Source organism: Poecilia mexicana, unplaced genomic scaffold (assembly GCF_051168715.1).
Source record: "Poecilia mexicana isolate PSO_F unplaced genomic scaffold, ASM5116871v1 scaffold_21, whole genome shotgun sequence".
Classification (NCBI taxonomy): Eukaryota; Metazoa; Chordata; class Actinopteri; order Cyprinodontiformes; family Poeciliidae; genus Poecilia; species Poecilia mexicana.
The window spans coordinates 21,289,143-21,316,938 of NW_028263390.1; the positions used below are offsets into that span (position 1 = coordinate 21,289,143).

General features: G+C 36.8%; 2 protein-coding genes across 2 annotated transcripts; one reads left to right on the forward strand and one right to left on the reverse strand.

Annotated features, from left to right (window-relative positions):
* Window positions 1–760: 760 nt before the first annotated feature.
* Window positions 761–17,066, forward strand: LOC106911177 (apolipoprotein(a)-like). Its single transcript, XM_088002133.1, has 29 exons — window positions 761–837; window positions 1,116–1,148; window positions 2,430–2,576; window positions 2,717–2,836; window positions 3,409–3,573; window positions 3,684–3,854; window positions 4,281–4,310; window positions 5,004–5,033; window positions 5,389–5,524; window positions 5,605–5,711; window positions 5,806–5,920; window positions 5,987–6,123; window positions 6,372–6,492; window positions 7,260–7,378; window positions 7,654–7,816; window positions 8,081–8,223; window positions 9,267–9,402; window positions 9,473–9,579; window positions 9,748–9,862; window positions 9,949–10,088; window positions 11,083–11,203; window positions 11,324–11,442; window positions 12,217–12,367; window positions 12,563–12,687; window positions 13,723–13,828; window positions 15,180–15,298; window positions 15,756–15,903; window positions 16,095–16,213; window positions 16,911–17,066. Exons 1-29 carry the CDS (start codon window positions 762–764, stop codon window positions 16,919–16,921), a joined length of 3,330 nt encoding a protein of 1,109 aa, XP_087858259.1. The 5' UTR covers window position 761; the 3' UTR covers window positions 16,922–17,066.
* A 996-nt stretch (window positions 17,067–18,062) lies between these two features.
* Window positions 18,063–27,374, reverse strand: LOC106911178 (solute carrier family 22 member 2-like). The gene is made up of 12 exons (XM_014977959.2): window positions 26,971–27,374; window positions 23,869–23,916; window positions 23,245–23,348; window positions 22,933–23,087; window positions 22,681–22,849; window positions 21,232–21,346; window positions 20,728–20,828; window positions 20,434–20,648; window positions 20,256–20,364; window positions 20,052–20,164; window positions 19,358–19,457; window positions 18,063–18,733 (listed from the first exon to the last, which is right to left on the reverse strand). The coding sequence occupies exons 1-12, from the start codon at window positions 27,322–27,324 to the stop codon at window positions 18,667–18,669; spliced, it is 1,650 nt and encodes a 549-aa protein (XP_014833445.2). The 5' UTR covers window positions 27,325–27,374; the 3' UTR covers window positions 18,063–18,666.
* Between the last annotated feature and the right edge of the window lie 422 nt (window positions 27,375–27,796).

A 27,796-nucleotide genomic window follows, 5' to 3' on the forward strand; every position in this document is an offset into this window, starting at 1 on the left:
TTATACCGTGAAATACCCACATCCCAACCTGAAATTAACTAAGTGAATTACTAATCAAAGAACTTATTCTAAATAACAAATCAAACAAAAATTCTAATGATAAATCAACTAAAAAATAAATAAAAAATAAGAAGAAACTAAATTTAAATTCTAAGATATAACTGAAAATGGAGAAATAGCTCCTACATTTGGCATGAGCAAAGAGGGTCCTGCCATCTTGTTTCTAACAAATGTGCTGGAGAAAAGTAAAATTATTAGCCAAATACAAATTATTTTCTTTTTGGCCAAGCGCTCCTTTATTTGGTGCCTTATTTTTAATGTATAACTCCACTGGGTCAATGACAATCTCTGCAAACACTGGCTTCCCAGCATTACTGTTGCATCACTGTAGAAAACAAGGTTACACAATTCTTGATATCATTTTGGATTTTCTATAGCGAAGGAAACAAGTTATTGATGCATAAAGGATTTCTTAAAAAGTTTTCCCACTTATCTGTCCACACCTGCATTAATTACAGCTGTTTAAACTCATGAGACAAAAAGTTAGTCAGAGAGAAATTAAAAATGGATTAAAAATGGATCAAACTTTGACAGTGTAAATAGCAAAGCTTCACTTACTGGAAAGAAAAATATATAAACAAGGACTATGGACTGTTGCTCTTTGAGTTACTTGTCAGGCCAACCATTGGCTAAAATCTGAACTGCCCTATTCATCCAATACATTATATTTACCCTTCTACAGGGATGTTTGAGTGGAAATAATGAACAGCAGGTGTGAGGTCCTCACCATGGACTTCTACAAGGTAGCATTTCTGCTGGGAGCCTTCATCTGTACTGGTAAGGCAAAAATATCTGAGTGATTATTTTAGTCAAAATAAAAGTCAAATAGTTGCTAAATGAAGAGTGAAAGCCAAAGTGTGGTGCATGGCAGCTTCTCTGATGTTGTCAGGGATGCTTACAATGCAGCCACACCTGAATGACTGAATGTAAAGAGCTTTCAAGTCGTCTGGACTTGATAAAGTCCTAAAGAAATGCAGGCAATTTACCATAAACATGACGGTACCAGCTGAAAGTACATTACCTTCCTAATACCATATTTCATTCTTTGTTGTCAGGGCTGCGAGCTGACCAGCCTCACAACGCTGCAGGTAAACAGATTCATTTCAGCTGTTTTTAAAGTGACAGGACAAAAGTCACTAATGTCATATTATGAGATCTATGTGTAATTCAATGGACATTATTTCAGCTTTGTTCAACATAATTGAGTTTTTTGCTATGTATTTGTAAAATTCCCACATAAATATGCGTCTTGCTAATGAAGCCAATGAACTGTGTTAACTCTTCGCATGCCATTACAGGACTCTACTGTTCTGCTAGGAGCATCAGGGCAACATCTATGGAGGCAGCGTGGCAACCACTATGTTGATGCTCAGAGTGATCTAGAGCTGCATAATATATCAAACTATATTTGCCATCGCAACATCAACATGTGCAAAATTGCAGTTTCAAATGACAGCTAATACTTTGGCAGTGGGATAGACTCTCCATGCCACTGATGTTCATATCTGATGTCATGTTTATTACTGATATGGTGGCGCAGGGGTTTCTCACAACCCACATATGGAGGCCTTAGTCCATGATGTGGCTGTCGCAGGTTTGATTCCTGACCTGGCGACCTTTGCCACATGTCTTCCCCTTCTCTCATTTCCCACTTTCCTGTCAATTAACTATCCAATAAAGGCCACTAGAACCAATAAAACCTTTAAAATAAGTACAGCAATATTCAAAAATCTTCCGAAGTCTCAACAAAAAATCTCCCTGTATTCTTAACATCACCCTTTTTTATACACTCTCATCTTCACTGATGTGAGTTGGAACGTTTCGACCAATGGTGTTCCTACCCTTGATTTGCGAAGGATCCTGGTTAGTGGGTGTTGGACAACCTTTAAAATATTCGTGACCTCATCTACTCAACATCTGCTCCATTTCCGAATTGCTGAATAGGCCAATTTATCTCAAATTGTTGTTATCTGTCCAAACAGCCTTCCTTCCCAAGCTACATTTGATCCAACCTTGCGCTCACACGAGATGGGAAAGGAAGGGAGTTAGGTCAATTTGACCTAGAGAGGTGCCAAAATCCTTTCGCAAAAACATTCCTTAAATAGTATTTTCCGGAAGGTGGTATCATGATGGTGTGCAATAAGAAAGAAGTTAGGAAAACTTGTGTTTATTCAACTGATATTATCACCAAAATATTTGACAATAAAATTAGCATCATGTTCACTTGGACCAATGTATTGTTGATCCTTGGGTCAATGATTCATTTTTAAGTCCCATCATCAAAACTGTGGCCATATGTCAAAAAGATAAATAAACCTGAGCTTTAGCAGAATTTCTCACATAACTTTAAAACTGTTTTATTCTTTCAGGATCTCAGTGTGAAACGTCCAAAGTTGACATTGTGATCCTATTGGACAGCTCTTTGAGGACTGGCTTAAGGGACTTTAAACGAATTAAATCGTTTATATACCAGATAGTTCAGAACCTTCCCATTGGTCCCAGCAAAGTGCAAATAGGTAATGCATTATCATTTAGACAAAAGTTGTGTAATGAGTAAATTTAGTGTATGTAATATGTTTTTTATTTGTCAATATTATTAATATATTTTACTAAAAGTTTCTGTTTGATTTGATCCATTCATGTCTGTTTTTTGTAGGTTTGACTCAGTTCGGTGAGTCTCCACACACTAAGTGGAACCTGAACAGCCACAATAACAAGCAGTCCCTGCTGGAGGCCATTAATGTAAAGCGACAATCGGATAGATTCGGAATGATAGGTCAGTATCTTATTAAGTCCACATCAAGGGTCTCTGGAGTTCTGGGACTTCAGGATCTGAGTGGTTCACAACTCAAAACTGGACCTTTTGACACAGTGGCTCAGCTTTTTCCCTCAGAGTCTAACCTGGGTCGACTTTCTACTGTCATTCTGGCAGGAACAATATTAGAAGACGAAGCAGCTGAGTAATAATAGAAGAAGTCACTGATTACTCTTGAGATTTTCTTTCATTTTTGGAGGGGGAGCCCGCAGCACCACTATTTTCATCAGACAGAATTTGAGCCTCAAAGAAGCTGCTGGAAAAAGTTAATATGTTCTAACAGAAATTTGTGACACATTGATCTCACAAATATGTAGTAGCCACACATGTATGTTTTTAAATATCTCTACATCTATGATAGACTAGATTCAGTGAGAAAATGTTACTATGTAAGAAGTTTAGAGTTTCTGGATGTTTCTGGATGCTGTGAGCACAAATTCCAGTCATACAGCTGGATTATGTTTTTCCAGACATGTTATGCTCATTCCTACAACGTCTCTTTACCTTCTGAATTTCTTCTTTACCACATGCAGGAGCAGCTCTGGATCACGTCCTTAAACACAACTTTCAGCCCAGTGCAGGGATGCGTCCAGACGCAAAAAAGAAAGTTATTCTGGCCACTGGTGGAGTTTCTTTGGATAGCGTAAAAAGACCTGCACAGAATCTGAAAGACAGTGGAATCGAGATCTATGCTATTGGTAAGATCTGTTTTCTGTGTGGATGATTCAGTTTCATTAGTTAATGAAACACACATTACCAACAAGTCCTTCTTCTTAGATCAGTACTATAACAGAGCACATTTTTATAGGTGTGGGAAGACATGTTCATTATGAATTTTTCATTAACCATCTGAGGAACATGGCTTCTGAAGATACTGAAAATCATTTATATCTTCTTTCAACTGACCAATCCTTCCATAATGCTGTCATCAATATATCCAGAAACCTCTGTCAAGATGATACCAATCCGGAAAAACAAGGTATGTATGTTTAAAAATGTAGTTTGTTTAAAAGTCACGAAAGGCATGAAATAATAAAACATAAATCCTTTAATCTGCATTTCAGCATTTTTTAAAAGTAGATAAGTCAGTAAAAAATAAATCTGTTGACAAATTGTTGGGATCTTGATTCACTGGAGTTGTTTATAGGTTTGTCTATTTCTGTGTTCCTTAGTTTTTTATTTATTTCCTCTGGTGATCAGAGGGGGAGCATGGCAGCTTCTCTCAGATTTCTTCTTGGCTGTTTACAATGTAGCCACAGCTAAACGACTGAATTTAAAGGGCTTTCAAGTCCTCTGGACTTGATAAAGCGGAATAAAAATACAAACCTTTAACAATAGACATGTCTTTATCAGCTGAATGTACGCTGCCTTTCTGAAACCTGCTGACATTTTATTCTGTTCTCAGAGCTGCAAGCTGATCAAACCAACTCAACAGGTAAACTGATTCATTTCAGCTGTTTTAAAGTGACAGGACACAACAAAAGTCACTAAAGTCATATTACGTGATCTTCATTTATGTAATTCGGTGGGAGTTATTTTAGCTTTGTTCAAGACAATTGAGTTTTCTGTTAAACTATATTTCTTCCTTCTCTACCATATAAAATACAATTATATTTGTGCTTACACTCTGCATTCGATTTACAGCGGTAAGTTAAATTAATTTAATTAAATCTCACAAAGTCACAGTTTTGGAATGCAATAATGCAGTTTGGTTGAAAGGGAAGTAACAATAATCTACTTAAGTTTTTGCAATTAAAAATGGGAAAAAAGCAAAAAATCCAACAGTAACTAAGATTACCTTGATCCTCAGAATTATTGCAGAAATCAAAAAGTCAAAATGCAAATCTTCATCCTGAAACGAGATTTCCGTTCTTGTGTCCTTCACTACATGATTTTTTTATTTATTTCCTCTGGTGATCAGAGGTGGGGCATGGCAGCTTCTCTCAGATTTCTTATTGGCTGTTTACAATGTAGCCACAGCTAAATAACTGAATTTAAAGGGCTTTCAAGTCCTCTGGACTTGATAAAGCTCTATAAAAATGCAGGTCTTTTACCATAAACATGTCTGTACCAGCTGAATGTACGCTGCCTTTCTAAAACCTGCTGACATTTTATTCTTTGTTCTCAGAGCTGCAAGCTGATCAAACCAACTCAACAGGTAAACTGATTTACAACCTGATTTACAAACTTTACGACAGTGAGTTCTGCAACAAAGTATGCTTGTACTCTTTGGGACACAAGTTCAAGTACACTTGCTCCCACAAGTGTATTTGTGGGAGCACTGCAGGGATGAAAATAGTTTTAAATTCTTGTCAGCAAATCGCCAGTGGCTCATTATGTGAACCAAAATAAGTAAAATCATAAATATTTTACTGTACTATAGGCTATCTGTGTGGATAACGCAGAAGTAGAAGCACTTCACAATATGGAAAATAAATATATTTTGGTTCTGCCATATGGGGTGGAAAGTAATAAATTATGTTTACTATTGTTATTAATTATGTATTTTTCAGACAATATAGCCCCATTGAAGGGCTACTCCAAAACAGAAGGGACAATGGTGCTTTCAGAGAATAGAAACCAGTATGCAGTAAAGTCTGTGACTGAGTGTGCTGCCAAATGTGACTCTGAAACGTCTTTCACTTGCAAGTAAGCTCCCTACTGACGACCAAGCTTATTCAGTCCCTGCAACTCTTCCAAATTTTATATCTGTTATTTTTCATTTTTAGATCTTTTGCGTATCTGGAGCAGAACCAGGAATGTTGGACATGGGCATCAAACTCTAAAACTGGACCTGTTGTGCAGAACTGGAACTCAGTTTTATATGAAAAAAACAGCAAGTGTCATTTTATCTTTACTTGTTTTGCTGTGTAGTATCGGTGATATTTGAAGACGTTCTTTCGGACACATCTTCTTTTGGCTTTGTGTAGAATATCTCCTGGAGTGTGTTAATGAAAAAGGAGCAGATTACAGAGGAACAGTGAACTGGACAAAATCAGGAAAACTGTGTCAGAGATGGGATGCCATGTTTCCTCACAAGGCAATGTATGTGTTTACATACTGTAATTTTACAATTTTTTGTATTTCCTCAATGTTTTTTTCACACACAAGGTTCACACAGGAACATCGCCTTGCAGACTTGGAGTCCAACTTCTGCAGAAATCCTTTTGGGATTCTCAGGAGCCCGTGGTGTTACACGACTGACCCAGAAACCGTCTGGGAGCTCTGTGACATACCCAGCTGCACCGGTACGATTCATTCATTTATGTATATCGCAAATAATCAGGCTCCTCAACAGAAAATACACTACATATCTGATCTTAAAATGGACAGTGACTGTTGTTCTTTAGAAGCCAGTCAACTGAGCTGAACTTATAAATATGTTTTGTTATCAACTGTTTTTTGAGATCTTTTAAAAAATACATTAACTAGGGGCTTATTAATGTTCTAAAATATCCTTTTGTTTTGTGTTTCTCTTTGTTTCGTGCATCTTCAGAGGAGTGTATGCACTGCAGAGGAGAAGATTACAAAGGAAAAATCTCTGTAACGGAAAATGGCTTCACCTGTCAGCGCTGGGACTCTCAAATCCCTCACAATCATGGCTTTGTCCCCACAGTGTAAGGAAGACCCTTCAAATTTCAGTGTTTGTGCAGAAGTAGATTTAAACATTTTTTTCCTTCACTACAACAGTGAACTCCTGCTATTCAGGAAGGTTAGGGACCACAGTTGTCCACTAATAACTAAAATTGGTGAACATTTGAGACCCCTCCAAAATAGCTCCTTAACTAATAGTTCAAACTCCTATTATACTTTAATATGAATTAATATGCACAACAGCAGAACCAATATCTTCATTTTTCCCAGAGTTCAGCCAATCAGCACAAAGGAAAATGGATGGTGATGCTGGATTGGTTGTTTTAAAAGTACATAGAAATTAAAAAGGCTAAGAACAGAATCGGTGCTTTCAGCAGCAGTTTTGGAGGTTTTAAAATAGTGAACTTTGTGTTTGAATTAGGCTTGATTACTCAGTAAGTTGAGTCGGCAGCGCATTGTTGTTTGGGGGAGTGGAAACACTCAGCCTATTAACATATTATCTTGTGGATTTCCCCCATTAAGCCGGGAGAAGCTTATTGGCTGAAGTATCTAGTTACTTCATGTTTGGGTCCCTGTATTGAACAAAAACAAACCAAGCTGAACGAGTTGCTGGCAAACTGAACCATGCCTGTTATAGCGTGTTGCTATGGCAACTTCTGCACCAATCCAAAGACCCTTCTCAATCAGAAACAACCAGAGCCAGAAGGAGGGTTTTAGCACTGTCAATAACTCTGGTGTATGCACTGCTCACATTCACACACAAAAGCTGTGTCTGTGTTGATCTTCTTAGTTTTCCTGAAAAGTTTCTGGAGGAGAACTACTGCAGAAACCCAAATGCAGATTCACGACCCTGGTGCTACACCTCCAGCCCGTCTAGACGATGGGATTATTGCTCCATTCCTCGTTGCAGTAAGTTGCTGTACTTTACTTATGTTTGAAGGTAGGTCAATAAAGATCACATTTTTTTGAACGGCTCTTTACCCTGCAAAGTCTGCAGTAGTTCTTATTATTCTATTTAATTAAAAATATATTTATTTAATCTGCAATAAATAAAATGGAAAAAAGGGCCAAACATATAAGCACACAAACGCATATAAAATAAATACTAGATAACCAGAATCGTTCATTGGTGTTTGTATTTATCGTAGTTATTCTGAGTTCAGCAAACTGTTTTCCATTTCCAGCATCAGAGCCTCCATCTATCATGCCAGAGCTGAGCTGCATCACTGGTAATGGTGAATCCTACCGTGGTACCATTGCTGTGACTACATCTGGTAAAAAATGCCAGAGGTGGGCGTCTCAAACGCCTCACAGGCATGATTATACACCAGAAAGCTACCCCTGCAGGTAAGAGAAACCACTGGAACTGAAAGGACTAATGTGAGTGACTGGATCAAAGCCTCTGCACTGAAAGAAATGGAGCTGCAACTACAAAAAAAAACAACAAAATTTGTGAATTTGTCACATGCAATCTAATTAATTTTGTCAAACTTACTTTTTTCACATTTCTTTAACATGACCACTTAAGGAACTTGATTAATACATACTGTTTTGTTTTTACAGTATTTATTTTGGTTCATTTTAATTTGGTTTGTTGCTATTTGTCATTAGCCACTTGGTTCATAACTTTTGTCGTAATCCTGGGAAAGACCAGAGACCCTGGTGTTACACTACTGACCCTGAAACTCGCTGGGAGTACTGCAATGTGTCTCGCTGTGCAGACACCTCGAATTCCCCTGAACCAGAAGCAACATGTGAGTAATAGTTTTGCTTTAAAATGAATTACAAATACCAAGGCAAAGCTGAAGGTAGAGCAAGGCTGCATCTTTCTGCACACTAGAAAAACTCAGGTTGGAAAATTTTATCCATGATTCCCAGTTTTCCTACAATGGTTGGGACACTGGGCATTTAGAACATTATTTTGGTGTGTGAGGTTTACAGATGCTAATCTGCAAATAAGACATTCAGACCTGCAGACTGATTACAAACCCAGATGCAAGCAGATGCTGCAAACAGCAAGCAACTCGGTACATTTGTTAAACAGACTTAAAGAACAATGAAACATTTTTTAAATACATCACAGAGACAGAATTTAAAATAAACAGAGAGAACAAAGGCTCTCATGTACTTACTTTGGTATGAACTCAAAGTCTTTCAGAACATCTAGACAGCGACTCCCCACTTTTCAAAGTCACCCCGTTTACTTAAGAACAAAAATCTTAGTTGAGACAACATTATGGAATAAGTAACTTCTTTAATTCTTTGATTTTCTTTGACTGGATTAAACTTTGCAACTTCATGATGTCAAAAATGTTTAGATTATGTTAAGGAGTTGAACTGGCATTAGATTATTGTACCACATAAGGAAAACTACATTTGATTACTTTTAAATTATAGTGGCTTCTTGCCATTTTCAAATCACATAGACATTTTGTGCAATGGCTATGTTGCCCAAAATCAACTGATGTCATGAACTGGATGCTCCCTGTTTGTGGACTGTGAGACACACAGGTAATCCGGAAACAGGAATTTCCTGTCTTGTGTGAATTATTTACAGAAATGCAACTTTAAAAGTTGAAACAGTGAAATAATCCACTCATAAAGTTAAGATTAAACAAATTAAACCTATAAATAATCAGATTGACTTGTTGAAGTGCCTTGTTCTCGTTTTATTGTTTGCAGCCATTATACTTCAAATAACATTGCAGACCCAAACCTGACCATGACTGGTTATCATTCATGTTATCATTAATATGCTGCAGATCTACATTTGAAATGTTTTCATATCCATTTCCAGTCGATGATGCCAAGGTGAAGGGCTACTCTAAAACTGAAGGAGCGATGGTTGTCTCGGTAAAAGGAGGAAAGTATTCAGTTAAATCTGTAACTGAGTGTGCTGCCAAGTGCAACAATGAAACATCATTCTTATGCAAGTAAGTTCCCACTACAAGTTCTTCACTCAGAGAAGTTCATCAAAGCTGAACTGGGTCTTTTCTTACTTAGGTCTTTCGCATATGTGGAAAAGGATCATGAGTGTTGGACAACAGCATCAAATTCAAAAACAGGGACTGTTGTCCACAGAGCCAGCTCAATTCTGTATGAAAGAATTGGTAAGTCTTTAATTTTCAAAATATCTTTTGCTTTCATGCCAAAGTTATTAACATTTAGTCTGTATGATAAGATCTGTGATGTTTGAACGAGGCATTCTAACACAGCAACTTAATTATGTCTGCTAGTTGGGGGGATAAATCCTAAATGCTCCCTTTTTAATAATCCAGATTTTCTTTTGGAGTGTCTGAAAGAAAGTGGGACACATTACAGAGGAAAACAAGCAAAAACAAAATCAGGAAAACTGTGTCAGAGATGGGACGCAGACACCCCTCACAATCCTATGTATGTCGTCCCACATTACTACATTATCATTTTTTTTCCTCAGTAACTTACTTTGGAAATAACTTTTGTCAATTTGGCTGCTGTAGGTTCAAACCAGAGAACTACCCCCTGGCAGACTTGGATTCAAACTTCTGCAGAAATCCAGATTCGAAAAGCCAAGGACCCTGGTGTTACACCAGTGATCCAGATACCGTCTGGGAGCACTGCGATATTCCCAGCTGTGCTGGTAGGACTCGTTGTGTAATCCTGTTTTCTATATCAATCATATAACAAATACATAACTGATCTTTTTTTTATTCTAATGATTAATGGGACATATTTCACCATTTTCATGTGTTTGCGAGATCAGCCTGTGTGATCTGTACATTATGAAACAGATATTAATCACAGAGAGTCTACAAGAAATTGAAGTTGTGCTTTAAAGATATGGAATATTTATGTAAATATTCATTTTATCTTTCCATGTGTAGCATGGACCTTTTTGGATCCATGCTACACATGGAAAAAAGTTTTTTTTACATTATTTTTACACGAGTACATTGGTCATGATGACATCATTGGTTAGTACCAAGGAATTGGTACTAACCAATTGCTTTTACCAACTGGTTAGTACCAAATTTTTATTTTCATCCATATACACTGCAAAACACAAAATCTATGTTTTTTGTACCGTTTCCAATGATAACATTATTGGTACTAATCAGTTGGTACAATTAATTGGTTAGTACCAAATGCTTGATACTAACCAATGATCATTGGTACTAGTACCAATGATATCAATGGTACCATTGGTACTCAGGCTGGATGGAGAACATCTTTTGACATCAATTCTCATTCAATTCTCACCACAGATTACCAACTGGATTTAGGTCTAGGCTTTGACTGGACCATTTCATCTTTCTGTTTCGGATTATTGTCCGAAGTATTTATGGTACTAGTATCATTGGTACTAGTACCAATGATACTAACCAGTGGTCATTGGTTAGTACCAAAGAATTAGTTCTAACCAATGATTGCATCATTGGTACTAACCAGTTGGTACAAGCAATTGGTCAGTACCAAGCAATCAAACACATTGGTACTAACCAATAATTTGGTCACGTTACTATTTTCCATACACCTTTTAAATGCAGTTGAGGATTTACTCAAAAAGCACTTAGACACTAACGACTGAAATGAGTGATGTGATTTTGCTGTGTGTTTGTATTACATGTCTACAGAGGACTGTATGCAACCTGGAGTTGATGTCTACAAAGGAAAAACCTTCATTACTGAAAATGGTTTTATATGCCAGCGCTGGGACTCCTTGGAACCTCACAGTCATGGTTATACACCTAAAGTGTAGGTCTATGGTGGAAATTTTCATTGTTATAAACACAATAAATAGCTAACTCTGATCATTCTGTACTTCTGTAGCTGAGCTAAACTTTAAAAACCTGTTCTGATAATTGTCTCCAAAAGTTTTCCAAACAAGTTTCTTGAGGAGAACTACTGCAGAAATCCAAACGGAGATTCCCGACCTTGGTGTTACACCACAAGTCCATCCAAGAGATGGGATTATTGCTCCATACCTCCCTGCAGTAAGACCTCAGATTTCAATGCCATTCATTTCACTATTGACCAAATCCAGTGCTTTCTAATGCTCTGTCTCTGAAACTGAATCACATTCTGCTTTTCTCAGAGGACGAATACAGATCTCTGTTACGGGCTATATAAGTGACCCTCTGTGTGCCACAGGGAAATTATTGTAAATTCGGTGCCTTTGGCTTCTAGCAAACATTGATCCTTGATCCAAGTCTTACAGTTTACTGGCATTTAACAAATAGTAACAATGTGGTAATTCAAATTGGCCTTAAGACGATAAATGTTTATTCTGATTTAAAGTCAGACAGTGTGGGAAAAAGGCATGTGTCCTTTTAAATAGTGTATGTAGACTCCTGGGTTCAGCTGTAAGTTCACTTCTTAGAGACAGGTTTTGGAGTGGTTTGGTCAATGCCCAGACTTGGCATGACATTAATTAAGCATAATGTAAAATAATCACAGTTATCATCAACACATGATTTTGTTGCCACAGTCAAGTATTAATTTCTACAGGATTTGGGTTGTTTTTTTCTTAATTAATGAAATGATAATTTAGCATTTACTCAGCATTTGTCTCAATTTAAATAGTTTGGTCATCTGGAACATTTAGGCTTGAGCAAAAACACAGTCAGAGGAGATCTGTACTCTGAACTGTACACTAACTACGTAATGTTTGAGGTAAAACCAACAGTGAAAAACAAAACCAAAAAATCAGAAACAAATGTTTAAAAAATATTGTCAAGAGTACATCCTTCATATGTCTTTGCTTTCAGACTCAAACCCTCAACAGGTCTGCATCACTGGCCGTGGTGAGGCGTACCGCGGCATAGTTGGCGTAACGGCAAGTGGTAAACCATGCCAGAAGTGGGCAGCTCAAACGTCACATTACCATCCAGACATTGTGCCAGAGCGGTTTCCAAAAGCGTAAGAGAAATAATTTGAATAATGGAGCCAGAAGCAATGAGTGGACTAGAATAAGAGTTTTCAGTAAAATAAGGCATTCCAGTCAATATAATTGAGTTGAACGTCTTATGTTTTCAGAAAAACAATCAAGTTTTTATACTGGATTTCTAATGGGTTTTGTTTCACAATTGTTTAATCTGTTGGTTTTTTTCTCAGCGATTTAGATGAAAACTATTGTCGCAACCCTGATGGTAGACAGAAACCCTGGTGTTACACCACTGACGACGAAACACGCTGGGAGTACTGCAGCTTGCCAAACTGCAATGACATCCTCGCTTCAGGTATAAATTAAGCAAAGTATTTCATGGTTTCAATTTAATTTGAATGAAATAATGCCACTCCAAAGAGCACAGCCAGGAAGTTCCTTTATTTTGGCCGTACACAAAAAAAATCTAAAAGATGTGGCTCTGAACTAATGGACACCAAATGACTGATTTCCATTTAAACAATACACTTTATTTGGATTTAATGCTGTTTAAACACAGAATATAATGAAAGTATGTTGGGGAAATATCTAGATGGTTTTAGAAAACTTGAATGAAACTAATTTCGATAATATACAATACAATTTTTATATGGATGATAAAAGCGTTCATAAAGAAACCTTTTCAAAATAAATATGTTTTAAATTAAAATAATGACAAGTACATCTAATTTTTATTCGGTTTAATTCCACCAGCTGAATTGACATCATGCAATCACATGAAAACATTTAAAGCACACTTAAATTGTGATCATGCATTTTAATTGTTCACCCACATATGCAGGATCAAATGTCTGAGGGTTTCATTACTGATCTGGAGATGAGTGGGGGCCTGGCAGTAGTTTGTACAAACTGCTGGAGTTCTTAAAAAACATATTAATATATTGTAAAACTAATGATCTGTTGAGCCACAGCAGTTTGTTAGCTGTGTGTATTTAAGTTTTTTTATTTACATAGATGATTTAAGACAGTTTTTGTGTTGGTCAAAATTAGTTTATTTATTTTATACTGTCTACAACACACTAAACATATTGTGTGATTTTATATATAAGCATAGTTTTCATTCTGGTGACCATATATATAAAGGAAAGTAAAAATTTATGTATTGAAGTCACATATTTGAAAAATGTGGAATATAGTCTGTGATATCATTATTGAGGAATTTAGATATATATATTGTGATATTTTTTGGCATCATTGCCCACCCTTTCTCTGCAGACACGTTGGAGATTGGAAATAATTTCCATGTCCCATAACTGTTTGCCCAAGACTGAGATCTGAGCAACAAGTTCAAACCTCTATGTTTATCCTGCATGTTTGTTTCAAATGACAGGGGAGTGTATGCACTGCAACGGTGAGGACTACAGAGGAAACGTTTCCTGGACACAAACGGGATTCACCTGCCAACGCTGGGACTCAGAGACCCCTCACAAACCAAAGTAACACGTTACTGATGTTGGACCACTTTTTCAGTAACGAGTAATCTAACGCGTTGCTATTTCAAATCCTGTAGTCAGACTACAGTTACTTATCGAAATCATTTTGCATTACTATTTTCTTTTGGAATTTAATTGTATTTCCTCTACTCGTCTTGTCGAGTGACCGACGTCTCTATGGGACAGTATCAGCAGCGACAGAAACATAAACAATGGAGGGAGATGCGCATCATCTTGGTGGAAAAGCAGGAATTATTTTGAGTTTCTGCCACCAAGCCAAGACCGATTATTATAAACAGCTTTTGGCTTTATTAATTATTATCCATCCATTTTCTTAATAATATTTTTTAAAGTCGCTTGCAAATTTAATGAGTTACGGGTTGCGCTTTTTGGGCTCGTTTTTGAACGTGAAGTTACTCATTTGGGCTTGGAAATAAGCAGAAACTCATTAAAAAATCCCCGAATTTGTCCGTCGTTAAGGTAGTTTTAGTCAGGCTCTCTCTGATACATCCCGCTGTGTCTTTGTTATGAAGTTAATATATTTGCTGTGAATGACGCCGAACTTCGCGTTGCGCTCCAGAAAATTGCAAACATCGAGACTAATATGAACAGTGCAATAAACGTGAAACAGCCACGAATGAACGAATCCGTAAAGTTGTGCAACTAAACGGCATTATAATTATTAAGTGTCACAAATCTGTGCAGCGGCACATCTGAGCTGTGGAGCCGCAGGAGGAGCTCTGTACACTGCGCTCTAACCACAAATGCAGGGCGTAACTCAGAACCTGGAGGCTGGGGGGAGCGGTGGGGGCTTTAAAATCCTTCTTAGAGTTTTCCAGACAATAGAAACACAATAGAAATTACGAACTTTTTTTTTTTTGTACTGTTCTAACCATTAAAAGAATCTCCTCTTCAGTTCAACCATATAAGTGGAGATACATTGTTGATGTTTTATTATTATAAAATAACTTGCACTTAAGTATTAGCAAAGATCAAAGTAATTTCCACAAGTGGTGGAGTGTTGTTGTTAGCCGCTGCTCAAAGTAACTAAATAAGTTACTTTTAATGTAACTTAGTTATTTTCCAAATCAAGTAGTCAGTAATCTAAGTTACTTTTTCAAGGAGTAGTCAGTAATCCAATTAAAGTTACTTTTTCTAAGTAACTATGCCATAATTGTCACCAACACAGTGCACATCAAGTGTAAGACTGCACCTGAACCTTTTAATATTAAAACGTTCAAAATTAGTTTTGAACGTTTTAATATTTTTGAAGTACTTACTGAGCATGTTTAAAAGTTTTGTTTTTAAGAGGCTCCTTTAAACCTTTGAAACATCTTAATGTTCCTTGTTTTAGTTATGGAGGTCAAACTGTGGATGAGAACTACTGCAGGAATCCGAGTAACGATCACCTACCGTGGTGCTACACCACAGATCCAGCCATAAGATGGGATTATTGCGCCATCCCCCGCTGCTGTAGGTCGTTCTGTTTCAGTTGATGCTTTCACTTGTGCTTGTAATTTCATGTTACCTACACTAAATGATGAAAAAAAAGAGTGTTACAACAGATGGAAATCAGATTGAAAAAAGATTTTCATTAATTCATTCTAGAAATTTTAGAACAAATTTTACACATTATACCAACACTGTGAAACAATGTTTAAATTGCTCTATGTATAACTGCCTAATCTCTGCCCAGACACATAAAGAAAGCTTCGGCTCACTGTGAGTCGACTTGCCACAAAGTCAAGTTAGAACAATGTCTGCAATGGGGACGAATGAGATTTTGACTGAAAGGCGAAGCTGTAGATACAGCCAACTCAATTTAGACGGAATCTGTTATATACCATCGAGCTAAATATTAATAAAGGAAGTCTGAATATATGCATTTGTTTTCTAACAGTGAGCTTTGCCAACTTTCTTCTTATTTTAGCATCAGTGCCTCCTGCTATCATTCCTGAGCTGAACTGTATAACTGGTAATGGTAAGAACTACCGCGGCACAATTTCTGTGACTGAGAATGGTAATAAATGCAAAAGGTGGTCGGAAACTTCCTATACACCTGAACTATACCCTTGCAGGTAGGAGACACAACCTACTCTCAATAAACAGAACAATAGTTGAATAAGTTATTATGTTAAAAAATGACAATATTTTTATTATAATAGAAAGAAATTCAACTGATGAATATAAAGTTTATTTTATATGCGTTAGTGGCATTATTTACACATAATATTTGGTAACAAAAGTTGCTTTTTTTTATCTTTTTCAGTGGTTTAGACAATAATTATTGTCGTAATGTGTTGGGAAACGAAAAACAACCATGGTGTTACATCCATAACACGTGGGAGTACTGCAACGTGCAACAATGTTCTGTCTACTCTATTGGAGGTACAGTAAATACAAAATATGTCTAAGTTATGTATGTAATTAAAAGTGTTTACATTGAAGTTAACTGGTCTTCATTTTGGTTTTCTGAAGATATTTAATCTCTAATCAGAAAGGTTTGTTCAGTTGTAAACAATGGTCAGAGGTATCAGGTTAATGAATTGCAGTCATGCTAACAGGAGTGTTGTCACCAATTGGGCCATAAAGAACACAAGCTGTTGCTCGTTTTCTCAGCAACATTTTCTGAGTTTAACAACTGTTCAATGCAGCATTAAAATGGCAAGAATAGTTTAAAAAAAGAATCTGGTTTGAAAAAGTCTTGTACGATCAGCAGTAAACAATCAGGTTTCTGATATGTGATGGAGCTTTATGAGTTTGAAGGACAATTTGGTTTTGTGATTTTTGTGATTTGTTGCAACTGAACATTTCAGTGCTGTAAATGTTTAGCTACGATTAGCTACATAAATCAATTTGTTTTTCAGTTGTGAATTTTCGCTTAAGTATACTCAAAAATATCTTGAAAATTTTTCTGAAGTAAAAGATTTTTATTTTCTAACTTTAAATGATATATATCTAGTAGGAAGCATTGTATACCTACATTTTAAGATTTTCTTTCATCTAACATGAGTTTGCAAACATGAATGAATACACTGATGAGTTAATATCCAGTTAGTGACAATTTTTTCATCTTTTTCTAAAGCAGATGACTAATATGACGATTGAAGTCAGACATTCATCAACTTCAAAGGGAATTTGATTAACGCTGAGCCCAGCGCTGTCAGTTTGTCTCATGTAATGTCAAATTGTGTTTCATTGATTTTAAGTTTCAATAAAAATGTAAAACCTCAACATCAAACATTTTTTTCTTATTTCTTCCACATTCACTATACTCTATTGCAGTAGAACGTAGCATGTTACACTATGTTGAATACATTATACTATTCTGTGTAACATACATTTTACTGTACTCATAATAAAACATGTCATGTTAAACCATGTGTGTAAAATTCATCGTACTGTACTGTCATGAGCATAAAATATGTATTTATCATGACATAATTTTACATGTTTGGTTTTATAATGACCAAGTGTATCATTACGTATTTTACATTTATGCATCTTACACACACACGACATTTTATCATGGTTCACAGTCTAGTATGTTGAAATGTATAATTTTTTATAGTCAAGTATGATTTATCACATTACACTGATTTATGATGTGACACACAGTTCAGTATGATTTATTTCATCATGACACAAAATGAGGTGATTTAAAATTAACAAACTGACTTATTTTTTACACAATGGTTACCACAATGTAGGTTTTTTTTACACTAATTTTCTGCTATTTTTTTTACCACACACCATAGTGTGTCAAACAGTGTACTCTGACATACACTCACCGGCCACTTTATTAGGTACACCTGTCCAAATGCTTATGCTTATTAATGCAAATGTCAATTAGCCAATTATAACATTAAGTATAGTGTAATATTTTATCATGAAACATAATATAGAATATTTAGCTTATTTTATCACAAACTCAGTTTAGTATTATGCGTTTTAAATTATTCCGTGATTTTGTAACACAGAACAGCGGTAAGATTTCCATGACGTTGCATAATGAGACAGTATAGCATATTATACCATGACACACATTATATGATGCACATTATGATGATATAGAATAGTATGTATACTGTATACTCTGATACTACAGTATGGCTTAATTTTCACATTTGAACTATAATGTATTTTATACAGTGGTATGGTGTGGTACATGTAGTATAGTACATTTTACCATCAGACAGTATATTATAATGGGTATTATAAAATATAGCAGTCTACATTTTTTTGTTAAAGACACATATATGATTTATTTTGTCATGATACATACAGTACAGTACAATATGTTTTGCAGTATACAGTAACAGTTAAACATAAAACAATACTGTTGAATGTATTTTTCACACATAGTGTAGAACATTATTAGTACAACACGAATGATATTAAGCGTTTGCAACTTTGTAGCGCTAAATGTTTTCCACACATAAAATACGATGACATTTTACCATAATGTATGTTCTGTTATGTTTTTTGACAATTATTGAATGATTAATTTATTTTATGATGTGTTTTGTAGTGCGATGTTTAAGTGCCACAATAAAAAAAAAACTAGACAAAAAGAGGAAGAAAAATGTAATTTTTGTTGAAACTTCAGTTTTGAACATTATGTTTTAAAATCCAGTTGTAAATTGATTCCAGGGCATTTCAGGTCGACTTAAACCTTTTTTGTTGACTGGCCCAAGAAAACAATACAAGCCAACTAAAAAGCTGACCATCATGTTGTATTGCGAAAAAACAATAAAATGCTTAATTTTAGAAGTAAGACTTTGTATTAAAAACACATAAAAAATGATTTCTTAAGTTGGAGCTAATTTGTTAAAATAAAACTAAGCCACTTCATTAGTTTTCAAGACGTGCTTCACTTCCTGATTTTCTTCTTGTTTCCCCTTTTTCCTGAGAAAACAAAAGACTTTAAGTGAATAACAATAAAATTGAATTTTAGTGTGTCAAAACAATAAATCTACAACCTATAAGGTACAGGATAAAATGCTAAAGTCTTACTGAAGACTTACCATGACGGGTTAGTGTTAGAGATTTTTTGGTATTATCATTTTGTTATTACTTTAGTTCATATTCAGTCTAATGTTAATCAATAGTTAATCAACATTCAGTATTATTGTGATTTTCATTTTAAAGTGTTCTCTTCCTTATGTGTGTATAAACTGACCTGGAGGCCCCATCTGCCTGTTCGTCTTCATGTGAAACAGTTAATTGTGTGTTTCCCAGACCTTAAATTACTTTTCACAGGTGCCTCAACCAGAATACTCCCTATTTTAGAAACTGTCTGTGTGCAGTCTCTGCGGTCTTCCTTACCTAACCTCCCTGTTTTTGCTTGATAATAAAAGACAAGCTGTAACCAAGGGTCTTTAGACGCTCAGTGAACGGCTCGGAGGAGCAGTTTGCTGAGACTTCTCCTTTTGCAAAAGCTTCGTCATAAAATTCATATACGTTGTCTGTGGTTCTTTTAATGAAGGTTCGAAAGGAAAAATACCCATCAGTTAGTGATTTTTTTTTTACCGATCAGGAAACTCAACGTCCTCGATGGTATCAGGCAGAGCAACTCCTCTGGTTTCAGGCAGCAGCAGAACCAAACCTCCAGCTACCAGAGCTACAGCTCCTGTTCAGGATAACAAGAAGGTCAAAGAAGCCAAAGTGGATCAACTTTAACCTGAACCAGACGGCTCTGGTCAGTATTTGCTTTTTTTCATTAACTTAAGATCAATTTATACCAGATTAAGACATCTTTGGAGCTTTGCCACTTTCAGTATTATGGTAATTCATTCTATCTTTGTTTTTTTTTGTGTCACATTTAATATTTGAAATCATCAGACATCCTGTGTAAAAACCAAAATACAGTTTTTAAATAGTGATTTAGTTTCTTCAGAAAAAAAATCAACTGGCACTGTTTAAAAATATTTATCCTGTTAAATCACAAATACTAAAAAAAACACATTGTTTGGTCCAATTTCAGCAGCCAGTCTCTGCCTGGCCTGTAAAAATCAAGAAATCACTTAGAAAGAACCTGAGTGACAACATGAAGTAGGGTTTAAGATCCCAGAAAGCAATATAAAGAAGTTGAAGACCAGGTGAGAAACAAAGTTACTAACATCGATCAGACTGCAAACAGTAGCAAAGGCATTTTTAAGGTTTTTGGATTGCCCAGGTATCTGGATGTCATCCCAAACAATGGAACATATAATCAGAAACCTACCAAAGATAATGAGAGGCAGTTCAAGCCAGATGCTGGCCAGTCTGTAGAGCAAGAAGGGAGAAACAATTCCTCCAATATCACAAAGAGTGGAGCAAACGGACACTCCGAGGTTCCTACAAAAAAAGGTTAGAGGGATTAGTTATATGGTACATTAAGGAAGTCATCAAAAACAGTCAGCCCAACGGATGCTTATTCATTGATCACCTGACACAAGTCGGGTAGAGCTCAGTGTTAACAAACACCACCATCTCAAAGGCCATGGTGATCCCCAGCCGACCGATGCAGGCCACTATGGTCTTTAACCAGAACATACCTGAAGAACAAAGTATTTATGCAGTGGCTGGTTTTATGCTTCTTCCAAATTTTAGCCTTTAAGTCTTACTGTCAGGAATGAAAGCAGTGACGATGCAGGAGATTCCAGCTACGATGTTGGCGGACGCAAAGGGAAGCCGACGGCCGATCCGCTCAATCGTCAACAGGATGAGGAACGCGGCAGGAAACTCAACCAGACCGGAGATGAGGAAGTCGATGTAGACGTTTCCTCCTGTTATCCCCACCCGCATGATGAGGCCCTGATAAACCACAGCGCTGGTGAACCTAAGGAATAAAGACATGAAAGGTTAAATCTTTCCTCTGTGCTGGGCTGGAATGATCTGATGCTTTAGATGAGCCTGACCAGTTAAACATGAGGATGAAAGTGTGTTTTCTCATATTGGGAGTTCTGATCAAGTCCAACAACGAGGCAGAGGTGGAGTCAACTTCATCATCAATTAGTGCCTATGATAAGACACAATTCACTAAAATTACAATAGCAACAGTAATGCAGTTATGGATTAAATTATCCAGTACTACCAGTAGTTTAAAATATGTTAGGTTTCTGGTTAAACCTGTTTGTTTTTTACTCTTTGAGTAGAGAATCCAGAAATTTTACTCAAGTAAATGTAACTAGTTACTACAATTTTATTTTGTGTGATTTTAATATATTCCTGGTCAAACTCAATGAATGTACAAATACATGCTGAAGTGATGGAGTGAAGGAAGCCTATTAAAAATGTTCTCTTCATTGTATTAATGTATTATTTTATCAAAGCAAAATAAAAATGTACTTAAACCTTGTTAAAGAAAATAATCTAAGTCCTTCCACTTCAGAGGAAAGGAATAGACTAATGACAGGATTTACCTCAAAATGAGAGGAGAGTTCCTTCCTGTTCTCCTCGGCAATAGCCTTGGTTATTTCCAGAGCTTTTGAGGAATTGTTTTGAGAGATGAGCCACCTTGGAGACTCTGGGATAAACCTGGCAGATAAAACCACAGAAACATTTTAATCTCCAAGCAGGCAAAAGGGTTGTTTCTTTATCATTTTCATATGATCAGTTACCTGTATTCTGACAGCAGCAGAATGCAGGTTGCATAAACTGAGAGGATTAATAAGTTCTCAGAAAAGCTTTCCTGGACCTCGTTCTTCTAATCAATAGATGAATCATTTGCTTGGCATAGAGATTTATTAACGGTTGGATACGTTCACTGGACTTATGTTCCAGCTTAGCCATGCATCAACACAGTGAATCTGCTCTGTGCTAAAACTCTGGAAAATGAGTTAATGTTTCAGGTGATCATCAGAGCAAAGGTGAAAATGTGGTCTCTGTTCTGTGATTCTACCATCAACAGAACATAGAAAATGTTCAGATCGAAAGAAAGAACTGGCAGAGTCCAGTGGAAATTCTTCATGCCATAAAATGAAGTTTTTAATCTGTAGCATCACAAAGTTGCTGAAGTTGCTTGTTAAAATCACATCTCTAATGGACAAACTCAAGCCCTTTCAGTAACGGACTGCTTAATCCTGTTTGCACAAAGGAGCGTTATCACAGATCCTTCCTCCTGGCAGCTGGAAGACTTTAAAACCATCACTACTCCCAATAAACTCTGTAAGTGATAACATTCCTGCTGTTATTTTCAACTTTTTAAAATTCTTGATAAGTTTGTTTTTTTATACAAATATACACGTACATGAACATTTTTGAAATTATCCTACTCATTTGAACATTTCTTTGAATCTGCATATGTTAATTTAGTATTATTTCACCTTATACTTTTATCCTGGTGTCACTATTAGATTTTATTTGTTCCATCCTTGACCATCTTGGGATCAATGTTTAGTGCTACATAGATTATATGTGTCTCTAAGTTATCAGATAATTGTCAGATTATTGAGTAGAAGCATTTTGCTTGCTGTGGAGAGTGAATCTTCATCTGTGCAGACAGAGAGTCTGCATTGTGTAGCATTAATTACATTAATTAGCAATGCTATGCTGCACTATTTGGATTGCAATTGCAGCATAAATATGAAAGGACACATTAATTTTACATGCATTGCAAACCTAGTCATGTAAAATGTGTTTGGCTGGTAATAACTGTGTAATAAATACTTGTTTCATATCAGATGCATAGAAAGATACACAATTATAATACAAGAGTATTTTTGAAGAAATCTGCGGATTAAATTCTTTCGATATCCTAATTTACTACAAAAGAAAACCATCCATAGGGACAGATTACAAAAATAGTAAAAATGAAGGCCATCATTCAGCTGCAAGTATTTACATAAGGACCAAAAACTGCAGTTTATTACCAGTAGTAAGCAAAATAAAGAACATATGGTGCCGTGAAGGCAACCTGCAACCAGCGCCAGTCAGTGATGAAGTAGGCGAGCAGAGGGAGGATGAGGAGCCCAATACTGAAGAACATCTGGTACAAAATGCCAACTGTGCGTCTGTACTTTACCCCAACTAATTCTGTTACTAAAACAACAGAAAAGGCAGAACATTAAGCCATGTTCTGTTTTAAAGAGAGAAGAAGACAAAATGTGAACGCTCATCATTACGCAGCACATATATGGCCATCCAGCCTCCTTTGACGCTGAAGCCGAAGATGGCCCTGAGCACCAGGATGACGATGTAGTTTGGTACTACAGCCAAACCGATTCCTGCTACTACGTTTATCACGTTGGAGATGAGGAAACTCTTCATCCGTCCAAATCTACAGAGAGAAAAAGCAAAAACAGCACATGATAGATTTTGCTAATACTCCTAATTTTAAACTACTGTCTGTTTGTAACAAATGGCTAAAAGTTTGTTTTTTCTTACTTTGTTGGGATATTTTTGTTATTCTGTGTAGGTATTTATCACGGCCCTACCTGTCCGCAAGGTAACCAAAAGCAAAGCTGCCAACCAGGAAGCCCATGTTGAGAGTTGACTGGTACATATCCACCAGCCATCCATCTGAACACACCAGGTTGAACTGAAAATATTTCAATAGAAAATGTGAAAAATTGCAAAGTGAAAATGATAAAATAAAAACAAGAAGCCAATCCTGTGAGATAACTGGGTGTCAGGTGTCAGAGTGGTGCAGCACAGGGTGGACATGTACAAAAAAATTTTATTTTAGTGATTAAAGATGTCAAGTTTGCCAAAATGTGTTATTTTATGCTTTGAATTTATTTTGTTTAGTCAAGACATTGTTTTTCCAGACAGTTTTTGGTGTACCCAGCTCTCTTGCTCCTGACGGTTACTGGTTGCCATAGCAACCAGTAACTGACGGCTCCTCCCCCTTTTTCTGTTGCCGCGGGTAACCGTGGTTCACACTGGGATCAGCTCTGTGTTTTCTTTACAAGTATTATATTTTAAGACGTATGAAACACACTGTGTAGTCGTACACAATGTCTCACGAGTAATTTTACCATTTTTGTACGTTTTTGTACGTTTTTAACTGTTATAATTTTTTTTTACCTTTTCGTCAAATGCACATATTTCTTTCTCACCTCAGTGACAAATGACTTCCTGCCTTGATAATGATATTCCCATCCTTCCTGAAAGACAGAAAACAAAATAAAAAAGAAACTGGTTCATTAAAAACAAGTGAAGGACACCTAAACCTTTGGAGTTCTGGAGTTGCCATGTTGGCGGGTGTTTGGGATAGTATTAAAGATGTCAGTTATAAAAATGTCTTAAAAGCAAACTCATATTGGACAAGAATGTTTTCTGTGAAATGAAAACAACTCAACACCAAAATTGCATTTTTTGACCAAATTTCGCAATGGAAACACTTCTAACGAGCAGATTGTGGAAAATCACTTTAATTGATTTTATTTTGGTGGTTAAAGCAGGTACTTCATCCTGTGGTGGACAACTGGTGAACTTAAAAAAATTGAGCATAAAGACCAACACTGTAAAAGTGTGAAATAACCGACACCCACTTAAAAACCATTTACTAACATAAACAACTGCATGATTTGTCTAATTTAACTGCCCGATTGACATTAATTGACATTAATGGGAAATGAGGCATACTGAAAGAATGCAAATTAAACTTTTCATTCCAACCCTGCACACCCTCCCTGACTAAACTACTGACACTGATGGAAGCGTTGGCAGCTGTTGCATGAATACGATATATATATAAAAGATTTACAACAAAAATGAAATTTGTTCCTAGGTAATTAGTTCGTCTGACGCCACAAAGAGACATTTGTTGCTTCTTTCACAGCTCCAGATGTAAACAACCCCGTTACATTTTTGCAGGATGGGAGCAAGAGGAGAAAACATGAATGTGGAGCAGCTCTGCTGCCTCACAAACAGGAAAAAAAAAAGTTTTTTAAAAGATTGTTTACATCTTTATGTAACTTCAGGTTCACAGAGGAGCTAACAAGAAAAGCAAACACCAATACAGTGATCATTTCTGAGAAGAGCAACATTGTCTTCTGTACATTTATTGTTATTTTTCACCCAGTGTTACAAGGTTATGAATTTGGATGTTTTTCAAAACTTTAGAGCCTGGAGAATTTGCTTCAGTAATCCTTTAGCAGAACGGAGGTCACAGATGAAGACTTGTTCCTGAATCAGAGGTGAACGGTTTTGTCTTTTTTGTTTATCCCTTTCCGACATTCAGAGATCAAAAACAAGGATCTGAAAAGGCGATGACTGCCAGAACATCACAGCGGTTGTTTACCTCCATTGTCAGATGGCCGTCGATCATTACGTTATAAACCCAGTTCTCTGACCTTCAATAACTAAGACTTTCACAAATAAGGTTACACCGCTGGAGAGACAAAAATTAAAAATTGCTTGGTCCTTTGTGTCTTGTTCTCCATGAGAGTGGGGGGAAATTAGTCTTGCACACTTTGCACCATCGAAATGTGACCTAAACATTTGTCCCATCTGATGGTGTAAATGTCTAATGAGAAAGAAAGAAATAAGTCAGTTTATTTCATTGTATTGTTGGCATAACAGTGTAACTGAAACAGTGACACATTTCTAGGTTCTTGTATTCTACAACTTTTCCACTAGAGGGCAGAATTAAAAATACACTTTCACCTGTTGCAGAGGTCAGAACTACACTGAGGCAATAAAATTATTTTAATTCCATATAATGTGTGACTTATTTTATGTAGATACTGGGGCTCTACAGGAACTTGTTTATGCCATCAGCTGGAAAACTTCCTATATACTAAGGTAGAAGGTTTGAGATGCTGCATTTTCAGTTTACTAAGAAACTAGAAAATTTGCTGTTCTTTGCCAACCACAAGAATAAAAATCTGCCAGATGAACGCATGAGAAGATGCTGAAGAGAGCAGAAGAGAGATGGAGCTCAAAGAAAAACAGAAACGGAGCTGAAAATATTTTTACATCAAGTTCAATGGACAAAGCAGTGACATGCCTGCACTCAGGAAGTGTTGGAGAGAAAATTTTAAAACTTACATCAATAACACTTATATTCCCTCGAAGCAGACACCTGTGGCTACGTTTCGATGCATAAATTATTTCTATATAGTGACATATGACGAGACAGCAGCATTTTGTTCGTGAAACAGCAGTCAAACGTCAAAACATGTCGGTTACTATAGTGACGCATTCTGGCAGCTGAAGATCCACCAGTGGATTACACTGAAAAACTGGAAACAGACAAAAATCTGCATAGAACTTAAATCGTGATTTTAGAAAAACTGTAAGAGATATCAAAAAGATGAATCATTTGAAGATAATTTAACTCCTTGTGACTGGATTAAAAGTGGAATGGAGTTTCTACATTAAAGTAGGCAGAAGCTGTAAGCTGTCAAGGAGCACAAAGTGCTAAATTTTGTGGAATTCTGAAGAATTTCAATGCATTTCAATAGGGTTGAAATTCACATAAAAGATTAAATATTTCAAAAAGTAGAATAGATTACCGTATTTTCCGCACTATAAGGCGCACCTAAAAACCTTCAATTTCCTCAAAAGCCGACAGTGCGCTTTATAATTCGGTGCACCTTATATATGGACCAATATTGAGCCACAACAGGTCTAGCAACTACGGTAAGCAGCCGCAGACTTCATTTTCGCCCGTAGAAGAAGAAGCGCACGGTGCATGCTGGGATAGTTGTCAGAACGCTGGTTTGTTAATAAAGTTTGACTGAACTATCTACCTACCAACCGTCTATAATCAGGTTGTCTGCAGGTCATTTAGCACCAGGTTCTCCACCAACATGCTGTGCCGAATGAAGAAGGGTGACCATCGTCCGGCCACGCCCCGGCCCAGTTGCGGAAGGCTCTCCTCGCCGACCGGAGTCGGACTGTTTTGTTGACATTCCGTTTAGTGCAGCTCCATCTAGTGGGTGCATAACGTAACTCCAGCCTCTACTGTAATGTCTATTTTATGCGCCTTATAATGCGGTGCGCCTTATAGTGCGGAAAATACGGTAAATTACCAAAAGTAATAGTGCAGTTCCCCAGAAGAAGCTGAACATTTTGATATACGAATTGTTAAAATCGGTTGAAGTATGCAGAATAAATTCAGAAAACATACAGAACATGGAATAATAATAAAAAAGAGAAACAAAATCTTAAGAAGTGGCAATGCTGAATGCATCCGATTGCAAGAAACTGACCTTGCATGGTGTAACAGCCACTCCGCTAAAGTCCAGTCCTTCTGGGTCACAGTTGAGTTCTGTGTTGTTCCAGTCCACCTCATGCTGATCGCAGCTGCTGTGCTGCAGGACTCCTGAGACGTTGACCAGCGGCGCCGTCAGGATGCGACTCTTCTCCAGGCTCCATCCGCAGGCCTCCCTCCTCTCCACCAGCGCAGAGTCCCGGCACCAGTGATCCGGCGTGAAGCCCTGGAAGACAATCCCAACGTAGACGCCGGAGAAAGGCAACGACAAGAAGCAGAGCATGGCGAAGATCCGCTTCTGGCAGCGGCCGAAAGAGCCGGCCTCCTCCAGGAGGTCATCAAAGGTCGCCATCCAAACGCTGAGGTTTGAGTGTTTGATGCTGGTCTGTTCGGCTCACTGCAGCTTACTGTAAAGGTCTGCCCTCAGAGATTTCCAACGTTTAAATGTTGCGTCACTAAGCAGGTCAATGTCCGGAGGTAAAGTCCAAAAGTTTGGTGAAAAAAAATCTAAAATCTGCACAAGAGGGAAAACCTTCATTCTTTTTAATGAGTGAATGACAGAGCAGTTATCCAAACTTTAATAGGCATAATTTGTAACTAAAATTCACAAGCATGCTTTTTGTTTTCAATGAAGTATTACACAATCACAGGTTCAAGGAATACAGATAATCATTAGTATCCAGGAATGTTTAGGATTCGATGATTTACATATTTACAAACGGCTTTAAGTGGAGAGAAAAAGAACATCTTCATAACCAGCTTAATAAACATTAATTAAAATAAAGGAAGGAGGATCAGGAAAAACAAATGTTTTTTTTTCGATA